The following is a 10995-nucleotide window of genomic DNA, read 5'->3' on the forward strand; positions in this document are numbered from 1 at the left end:
GCCCAACCTTCCTTCCGAGGAGTGGCTGGTGGGTTTGAACTGCCAGCCTTCTGGTTAGCAGTCAAGTGCCTTAGGCACTATGCTACCAGAGCTTGGTATAGTAAAATTTAGCACCAGGTCAAACTTCTCTTTACCATTCTTGCTTTGAGTCCCTGCTTCATTTATAGTTGGAAGTGATTTGAAAGCAAGTAGCAACAAAATGTAGAGAGTAATGTTTCTAGTAAATTTTGCCTTGAATTTCTGTGTATATATATTTTTTGAATTTTACTGAGAATGCCACACATTTATTTTTAAATATTTTATATGTGGTTTAGAGGGCACAGGTTTTTTAAAACTATGTACTTTATTTGCATCTAAAATGCTCATTTATTTACATTATGCTTTTGATATTTTGATTATTTTCTGTTTGAAATGAGGGGCCATCTGGGCTGGTCTTAAATTTTAGACAATATGGAACAGTTGGCTTCTCTTTAGTTGTATTCATGTCTGCCACCAAGTTGTTATTAGGACCTTCAAATAATTATGTAGCCATATGATAGAGCGGGAGCTCTGGTGGCATAGTGTCTAAGGCACTTGACTGCTAACCAGCAGGCTGGCGGTTCAAACCCACCAGCCACTGCTCGGAAGGAAGGTTGGGCAATCTACTTCCACAGTGATACTGTCCCGAAACCCAAGGAGGGGTCGCTGTGAGTTGGATCGACTCACCGGTGGTGAGTTTGGTGTTTGGTTTGGTGACAGAGCGGATCTCTTCCCTGGGTTTTTTAGCCTGCAGTCCTTACAGGAGCCCAGCACCAGCCTTTCTCCTGTGGAGTCTCTGGGTGGGTACAGATCTCGGTTAGCAGCCGTGTGCTTACCCATTGTGCCAGTCTGCGTGGGGTCAACTTCCAGAAGTGTTATAGGTTACTGTTGCCTAGTTTTATTGTTGTCATTGGCAGAATTCTCAGATTCCCAGTGTGGCTGGCATGTTTCCTTCTTCCTTCAGTGGAAGTCTGTGAGTCTGTGAGGTTAGATGCCAGTGCTAAAGTTAACATCTTGCTCAGAAGTGAAAGCTTTTTTTTTTCCCTGGTTACTTCCTTCATCTGGCCAGAAGTTTCATAAAGTGTGTGTATAGCAACCTGTATTTTATTTTAGATCTTAAGATAATTCTTTATATGTATGGGCATTCAATAAATCATATTTTTTCCCTGAGTGGATTAATGTATTAATGCTACCTAGTAAGTTTTCTATGAAATAATAACTTTTAAGCACATTATTTGAAAATTGATGTTCTCAATAACATTAGTTTCCTATTAGGTAAGTGTTATAAATTTTTATAGAAAATTGATTATACAGAAAAATTTTATCAGACTAAGATAACCATCATTAACTTTTCCACAGGCATGTTTGTACATTTTAATACAAAATTGTGATCATTCTAAATAGTGTTTTGCAAACTTTTTTCACTTAATTTATCATGAACATTTATTTTAACATATTAAATTTTCTCTCAGTTGTTTCATAATTAATGTAAGGTTTGAAAACTCTTAGTTTTCTCACTTTCATAAGGAGAATGGTGACTATTTATTCTTTCCCCACAATGACTCCATGTTATGAATGAACTATGCTACGATAGTTACACCTCTCACCATTTCTGTCAGATACCAGTATTGCGTTTTTATTCTTTGTGTGTGTGTGTGTGTGTGTATGTTTCTTCGCCATCTGATGTAAATTCATGTTGAGATACTGTGTTAGTCTTTGGGAAATAAATCTCTCATGTTTTGCATCTGAATATCTAGTCTTCTGTTTCAAACTCTCCAGTTTGCTTCTGTCTCTGCCATTGATTGGCTGTATGACTTTGGTTAGTTAGCTTACCTTGGGTTTCTTTACATATCTTATATATGGTCCTAGAAATAGTCCCTTCCACATAGAATTATTGTGAGGATGAAATGATATAATTCACGTGGAGCACTTGATACAGTATTTAGCTATTTATATTTAGATATTTACTTATTTATAAACATCACAGTATTTATACTGTGATATCCCCAGTATTTTAAAACTGATGCAGTATGTACACTGACTGATCAGAATAGATGCTGACCACTAACAACTGGAACTGACCGAGCATTGGCTTCCTGGGCAGAGTGAGAGAACACTTAGTTAAATGCCAGCTGCTGTGTTAGTTGTTAACAGTGATGGACGTAAGTGTGAAAGGGACAGTGATGAAGATGTTTGGGTGAGCAGTTACCAGTCTAACAGAAGGTCCCATGTAGGCACTAAAAAGAGCCCTGTGGTATAATAGTTCAGTGCTGCACTGCTCAATGAAAGGTCGATGGTTCAAAGCCACCAGCTGCCCCACAGGACAAAGATGTGGCAGTCTGCTTCCACAAAGACCATAGTCTGGGACACCCTATGGGCAATTCCGCTCTGTCCTGCAGTGTTGCTAAGAGCCAGAGTCGCCTCGATGGCTGTGAGTGTTCATAGGCATTAAGGACACGAACTTTCATGTGTGAACTTTATCCTTAATCTGAAGTGCTGTGGATTCTGGATGGAATTACAGTGAAAGCTGCAAAAGCCAGAACCTGTCAGAGAAAGGAAACATTTTTCACTAGTAGAGAGTGATAGAAAAGTAGTAGGATGGCAGCCTGTCAAAGGCAGAAAACTTGTGAAACCTGGAAAAAGAGGCAGTCTGGTTTCTATTGAATCTCAAAACATGTTGTGAAGGTATAAAAATTATTTAGGCTAAAAATCTGATCCTCTTTAGTTCGAATTCAAATAGAATTTTAGTTGAGCCTTGAAACTATTCTTGCTCAAAGAAAATAAACTTTTATACAAATGAATTGAAAAGGGTTATTTGGTGATTTTCCTGCTGATTTATTTTCCTGAAGAAAGGGCCCACTGGCATGCGATCTTCTGTGTTCATCAGTACTTTATTGTTATGTATAAATGTAAGTAAGATGCATTTTTACCAAAGCTATAATTTACTCGTACGCTTATGAAGCTCAGTACACAAAGCATTGCCATGGATCTTTATGGACTGTTCTAAAAATTATTTCCTCCTTGGTTGTGGTTTTTGTTTTGCTTTATCTCCAAACTTTGGCTTTTGTAGAACATAAGGTAAAATTTTAATATACAGCTTCTTGTAATGTCTTGATTAATAGTTCGAGCCACCTATTTTATGCATTAAAAAAAATCTTAGGAAATGCCCTTTGAACTTTTCTGCCATCTAGATTTGTAAAATAAATTGTCTGTCTTGATAGTTATTATGCTTGATATCGTCACACAGTATTTGTAACACTATTGACCTTTTTTCTAGCTTGCCAGTGCAATGGACATAGCACGTGCATAAATAATAACGTGTGTGAGCAGTGTAAAAATCTCACCACAGGAAAACAGTGTCAAGACTGCATGCCTGGCTATTATGGAGATCCAACCAATGGAGGCCAGTGTACAGGTGATGCTTGTTTCTTGTACTTCAGTGTATTTTCACTATAGAAAAGTCCTCAGTTTCCTTGTTTCTTGAAGTAGACAAAATCCTTTTGTTGTCTTTGGCTTCTGTGTTGTGACGTGATGTATGAAAGTTACTTTTATTTTTTTTGACAACATTATCCAACTAAGTAGACACTATGTCACAGCTAGTGAATTATTTTTCATGCATTAATGGCTAAAATCAGTTTCTAAAGCATAGAAAGTATAACCTACTACTATGTCTTCATTTTCAGTTCACCTTATTGAGAAAATTTCATTTTATAATTTAGTAGATGTGTTTATTAGCAATCGAAATTCTTGATGATATTAAGGGAAAGAAGGAAATAGTTTTTTTTAAATTTTTTGGTAATTTTTTCATTGGCTGATTTTCCGAGTAGGATGCCAGTCATTTCCTCCTCGACTGTCTCAGTCTGGAGACTCCTTCAGATCCCGCTCAGCATCACAGCGGCATCAAGCCTCTAGTGACAGGCATCTGAGGCTGAATGGACTCAAACCTGGACCCCTGTGTAGAAAGCTTGAGTTCTACCTTTGAGCCACCAGTGCCCCAGGAAATAGATTTATATGGAATGTTGGGACTTTAAATGTACTGCACATTGGGATATTATGTTTTAAATTCACCCTCCTAGAGCCAGTCTAACATTGGTGTCAATATTATGTAAATGTACTTGCAGACTTTTTTCAGATTATTTTTAGGTTTGCTGTGTAGATACCTCTTATGATATATGATTAACTATTAAAATGTTTTATCACTGAAGTTTCATTTTTCATTAATGTTCAGGAAAATACTCTCTGATAGAATATTTACATTTTTGTAAAAATGGAAAAATATTACATTGTTAAGAACTTGGATTTTAGATTCAGACTGCTTCAGTCCATATCCGGGAAATGTGAGTCACCTTCATTACATTTTTAACCTTTTAGTGCCTCAGTGTTCTCATTTGCCAGATGAAATTAATTTATACCTCAGTAAGGTTATAGTGAGGCTTAAGTGAGGTACTTTATACATGACATAATGTATGTTTCTGGCAAATGTTAACAGCTAAACAGGTATAATAGTGAATATTATTATTGTTATCCATATTTTTATTACTAGCTGTAGCATTAAATATGTATAATTCAGACTTCTTTGGCAATACTATTTTTGTCTTATCTTCAATCTGACTTAGGAACTATAGTAAAACATAATATATGAAAGTTTCATTGAATAGAAAAATGATCAATACCCTACAAATATGCTACTTTGTAATGAAGATTTCCATGATTTAGCAAATATTTGTTGATGTGGTACTACTCAAAATGAGAAGGAATAGCTGCAAACATCCATTAATAATTGGCCTGTGCAATGTATGAAGTATGAATCTAGGAAAATTAGAAGTTGTCAAAAATGAAATGGAACATGAGAAGATTGATACCCTAGGCATTAATGAGCTGAAATGGGCTAGTATTGACCATTTTGAATTGGGCAGTCATATGGTCTACTATCCTGAGAATGACAAATTGAAGAGAAATGATGTCACATACACCCTCAAACAGACCATTTCAAGATCCATCCTGAAGTGCAGTGCTGTCATTGATAGGATACTGTCCATAGGCCTACAAGTTAGACCCTTCAGGAGATAGATTGACACAGTGGCAGTGATGATGGGCTCAAGCAATGGCAACGATTGTGAGGAGGACGCAGGACTAGGCAGTGTTTCATTCTCTTGTACAAAGGGTAGTTGTGAGTTGGAACCAACTTGCCAGCACCCAGCAACAACAAGGAAGACCAGTTGATATGATGATTATTTAAATTTACTCATCAAACATAATGCCACAGAAGAAGAAATTGAAAATTTTTACCAACTTCTGAAGTTGAAATTGGTCAAACATGTAATCAAGATGCATTGATAATTACTGGTGATGGTAATGCAAAATTTCGAAACAAAGAAGAATCAGTAGCTGGAAAATAGGGTCTGGGTGATAGAAACAAAGCCAGAGATCACATGATAGAATTTTGCAAGAACAACAACTTATTCGTTGCAAATACCTTTTTTTTCAACAGCATCAACAGCAACAATACACGGGGACCTCACCACATGGAACAAGCAAGAATCACATTGACTACATCCATAGAAAGAGACAGTGAAGAAGCTCAGTATCAGTAGTCAGAATAAGGGGAAGGGTCAAATGTGGACTAGACCATTATTTTCTCATATGCAAGTTCAAGTTGAAGCTGAAGAAAATTAAAACAAGTCTCCAAAAGCCAAAGTACAATCTTTAGTATATCCCACCTGAATTTAGAGACTACCTCAAGAATAAGATTGATATATTGAACACTAACGACCAAAGACCAGATGAGTTCTGGGATGACATCAAGGACATCATACATGAAGAAAGCAAAAGGTCATTAAAAAGACATGAAAGGAAAGAAAAGACTGAAATGGATGTCAAAAGAGACTCTGAAACTTGCTCTTAAATAGAGAGTAGCTAAAAGAAATGGAAGAAATGATGAAGTAAAGAGCTGAACAGATTTTAAACGGTGGCTCAAGAAGAAAGAGTAAAGTATTATAATGAAATGTGCAAAAACCTGGAGTTAGAAAACAAAAAGGGAAGAACATGCTTGGCATTTCTCAAGCTGAAGGAAATGAAGAAAAAATTCAAGCCTCGAGTTGCAACATTGAAGGAATCTGTGGATAAAATATTGAACAGTACAGAAGCATCAAAAGAAGATGGAAGGAATACACAAGGTCACTGTACCAACAAGAATTGGTCAACATTGAGCCATTTCAGGAAGTAGCATAGGCTAAAAGGAACCGATGGTATTGAAGGAAGAAGTCCAAGCTGCACTGACGGCACTGGTGAAAAACAAGGTCTAGGAGTTGACAGAATACCCATTGACATGTTTCAGCAAATGTATACAACACTCACTTGTCTATGCTGAGAAATATGGAAGACAGCTTAATTCACTGAAAGAGATCCCTGTTTGTGCCCATTCCAAAGAGCTTCTGTAATAGTTTTAGCACTTTGCCTTCCCTGTAGATGGATTTTTTGAAATCTTTGTTCTCTTAGATAGTAGACACCCCTCCAACTTCGACCACACAGTAGCCTTAACATTCTTTGTGTATTTTGTTTGTCTCAGGCTCTCTTCATCCTCTGAGTGTAGATGAAACCCTCTGATAATCATTCCTTTGCAGCCATTTGAGTTTAAACAGAAACTTTCACTCCAAAGAGTAACCTTTAAAAAAGTACCTGAAAAGCTAGGAAGAGGCAAGGAAAGGTCTTCCTTTAGAGACTTCAGAGTGGGCATGGCCCTACTGGCATCTTGATTTTGAACTTGTAGCTTGCAGAACTGTGAGAAGATAGACTTCTGTTGTTTTAGTCACCTGTTTGTGATACTTGGGTATGGTGGCCCACTGAAACTAATAAAGTTGTAAATAAAATAAAAAAAAATACAAGTTTGAAGAATAGGATTTTAAATCATGTGGCAATTTGAACTTTCGTCTGTGCTAGAATCCTTAATATATTTGAAATATAATACTATAACATATCTATCAAATATTACTAAGTATAATTATGCAAAAAACATACAAAGGAAGTGAAATTGGCAAGGTCTCCTTACCTGCAGAAGTTACTGCCAAATACATTCTGCAAACAGCAAGTTTGTAATTGGAGTAGTGGAAGTAATGGAAGACCACCCCCCAAACAAACAAACAAACAAACAAAAAAACCCGTCATCGACTCCGTTTGGATTCTTAGCAGCCCTATTTGTTATTGTTGTTATGTGCTATCAAGTCAGACCCGACTCCTAGCAACCCCTCCTTGGGTTTCTGAACCGGTATCGCTATGGAAGTAGATTGCCCAACCTTCCTTCCGAGGAGTGGCTGGATAGGGTAAAATGGCCCAGTAGGGATTTCCAAAGGCTGTTAATCTTTACAGAGGCAGACTGCCTCATCTTTCTCTGTGGAGCAGCAGCCAGTGGGTTTGAACTGCCTACCTTCTGATTAGCAGCTGAACCGATGTGCCATCAGAGCTAATGAAAGGACATAGGACCATAAACTTGTTTGAAACAAGTACTACCAAGTACTACTTTTTGATGTTAGAAACAAGGAAATTATATTCTTTATGGTGATTTGTTTAAATAACATTTACAGCTGCTTTTTTCATTCTTATTGTTTACTTTTGCTTATCAGTTGATATTGTACCATATATATTGTAGGGGTACAGAAATAGCATGGGAGCACGTTATCTCCCTCCAGTGACTATCTAGACTATAAAATCCTCATCATATAAAATTTCCCAAACAATAGGCTTCTGTGTGATGATTTCATAGGTGCTTATTCAGCATAAAAAAGATGGTCGCAGATGCTGACAACAGAATAATTTCACACTGTCATGAAGTCTAAATTCTCAACAATTGAATTTGAAATAGATTTGTGTCACTTTACCCTGGAGTGCAGCACCACCAGGGAGTTCTCTCACAATGAGCTCACATTAAAAGGTATTTTTACACAGTATTTTTCTGTCTCAGAAATTATTAAAGTTGCTATGTACTGTGGTAATTATTTTAAGAAACTCTGTGAGCATAACTATTATCCGGTTCTCCTATAGAGGATAAATAAAGACTTGATCCAAGTTTTTAAATATTAATATGCATTATGTTTTTTTTAGCAAAATTATAAATAAAAGACAGTAGTAATATGAAACTTTGCAGGTTAATATTACAAGATGCCCTGATGTCTTCATTCACTATTTATGAAGTTGCGTATTACTAGTGTATCTGGTGTCCCTTTATTACTCAGTGAGTTTCTTTTATTCCTTGCAGTTCTATACCTTGTTACATTTCTGTAACTCTTGCATTTTGAATTCCCATAGTTAATTTCTAAAAATTTAAACGAAACTTATACATATTTTAAAAAATACTATTTATAAAGGAAAACTTACAACTTTATGTAGAAATCTTTTCTACTGAAAAAAAAAAAAGGTTCTTGACAATCAATGTGGTACCAAATCTTACATTGTGTGTGTGTGTGTTTGTGTGTGTAGTTTTCAAAGTGATTAATTGTAAATGATTAGCAAGAAGTCTGTTGTTGTTAGGTGCTGTCAAGTTGATTCCGACTCATAGCAGTCCTGTGTAAAACAGAACAAACACTACTCCTGGTCCTGCGTCAGCCTCACAGTCATTGCCAGACTTGAGCCCATTGTCGCAGCCACTGTGTCAGTCCATCTCATGAGGGTCTTCCCCTTTTTTACTGACCCTTTATTTTACCGAACATGATACCATTCACCAGGGACTGGTCCCTTCTGACAACGTGACCAAAGTATGTGAGATGAAGTCTGGCCATTCTTGCTTCTAAGGAGCATTCTGGCTGTACTTCCTCCAGGACAGATTTGTTCATTGTTCTAGCAGTCCATGGTATTTTTAGTATTCTTTGTCAACACCACAACTCAAATGTATCAGTTCTTCTTCAGTCTTTATTCATTGTCCAGCTGTCACATGCAGATGAGGCTATTGAAAATACCATGGTTTGAAAATATAATGGTTTAGGCCAGCTGCACCTTAGTCTTCAAAGTGACATCTTTGCTCTTCAACACTTTAATAAAGAGGCCTTTTGCAGTAGACTAAGCCAATGTAATATGGCTAAGATTTCTTAGATATGACACGAATAACACAATCTATTTTTTTAAAAAACAAATCGATAAATTTCAGCAAAGTTTTAAAATTCTGTTCTTCAAAAAGTACTGTTAAGATACATGCACACTACATTCATCACAGTACCATTCACAACAGCACAAAGATGGAAACAACCTTTGACATGCACAACAAAGAAGGAATGTATCAACAAAACATGATACACACACAAAATGGAATACTATGCAATGTTGAAGAACAATGATGACTCTAGAGAACCTCTCATAGCATGGATGAACCTAGAGGACATTCTGCTAAGTGAAATTAATCAATCACAAAAGGACAAATATTGTATAAGACCACTATTGCGAAAAGTCAAGAAAAGATTTTCACACAAAGAAATAGTCTTTGATGGTTACTAGGGGTGTGAGGAAAGGGGGCAAACCACTAACTAGAGGGTAACACGTATTAGCTTGGGTGAAGGGGGAGGTAAAATAAAAGAACAAAATTTAAGCAGGCATTTCACCAAAGAAACGCTTAAAAACAAAAACAAACGATGATGACAAGCAAAACTCCTGGCCTTCATGTAACTTACATTCTAACAGGACAGACGATAAAATACATGTACTTTTTTTTAAAGTAAATAATATAAGCTGAAGTTTTAAATGAAGTGGCTGTAGTTTTCTTCATTGAGAGGTTAGCATCTGACTGAAGACTAAAAGGTGGGAGCATTGATACTAATTGATCAGTGTCCATTCCAATTGATTGATGCCTATGCCATAACAATTGGAAAAACTGTTAAGTATTATGCCTATAAATTGGGTTAGTTGGAGGGTTCATTAAAATATGAGTATCCTGTAAACTCCATGTACACTGAATTGTTGTAAGAGGAGAAGCCTCTTATAAAAGCTGGTCTTGCCTTTCTGAAATTCCCCATGCTGCTACCACCTTCCAGAGTGTAGCTGTGGAGGAGAAAGACTGCAACCAAAAAGATCTGCAAGATCCTGTTGTTTTTATCAACATAAACCTGAGAAATATGAGTAGCAGTGGATTCTGAGGCTGATAGACAAGGGAAGAACATAATTTTTTTAAATTGGATTTATTGAAATGGGCACACCTGAAAAAATGAGCAAACCATCTAAGTAGACATTTCTATAGAGAACATGTACAGATAACCAATATACACCTGAAAATATGCTCAACATTCATCAGTCATTAGAGAAATCAAACCAAAAGCATAATGAGATACCACTTCACACCCACTGGAGCAACTATAACAATAATAATAATAAAGACAGGCAATGACAGGTGTTGGAGAGCACGTGTAGAAATTGCAGCCTCATAAACTTCTGGTGGTATTATACCCATTTGCAGCTGCTTTTAAAAACAGTTTGGCAGTTCCTTCCTCAAAATATTAAACACAGAGTTAATATATGACCCAGCAAATCTTCTGGGTATATACTTGAGAAATGAAAGCATATATTGACACTAAAACTTGTACATGAATGTTCATAGCAACATTATTCATAATAGTGAAAAAGTGGAAGAAAACCAAAACCAAATGGCCATCACTGATGAATGAATAAACAAAATGTGATGTATCCATACCATACAATATTATTCAGCCTTAAAAAGGAATAAAGTCTCGCTCCATCCTACAGTATGGATGCCCCTTGGAAACATCATGCTAAGCCACTCCTCGGAAGGAAGGTTGGGCAAGCTACTTCCGTAGTGATACTGCCTCAGAAACCCAAGGAGGGGTTGCTATGAGTCGGGTCTGACTCCACAGCACATAGCAACAACAACAACAACAAGTGAAAAGGCCAGTCATAAAAGACTATATGGTATGAATGCATCCCTATGGAATGTCCAGAACAAGCAAACCGGGTGGTGCAGTCATAAAAGACTATATGGTATGA

The 10995-nt window shown here is 36.7% G+C and overlaps 1 protein-coding gene across 1 annotated transcript in view; it reads left to right on the forward strand.

Annotated features, from left to right (window-relative positions):
- Nucleotides 1-10995, forward strand: part of ATRNL1 (attractin like 1) — a 664967-nt gene that overhangs the window by 187657 nt on the left and 466315 nt on the right. The window contains exon 19 of the mRNA XM_042781046.1: nt 3296-3433. Coding sequence (XP_042636980.1) covers nt 3296-3433 — 138 coding nt within the window. The remainder of the gene's footprint in view (nt 1-3295; nt 3434-10995) is intronic.

Source organism: Orycteropus afer, unplaced genomic scaffold, assembly GCF_000298275.1.
Source record: "Orycteropus afer afer isolate SDZICR_OR568_19922 unplaced genomic scaffold, OryAfe1.0 scaffold00082, whole genome shotgun sequence".
Classification (NCBI taxonomy): Eukaryota; Metazoa; Chordata; class Mammalia; order Tubulidentata; family Orycteropodidae; genus Orycteropus; species Orycteropus afer.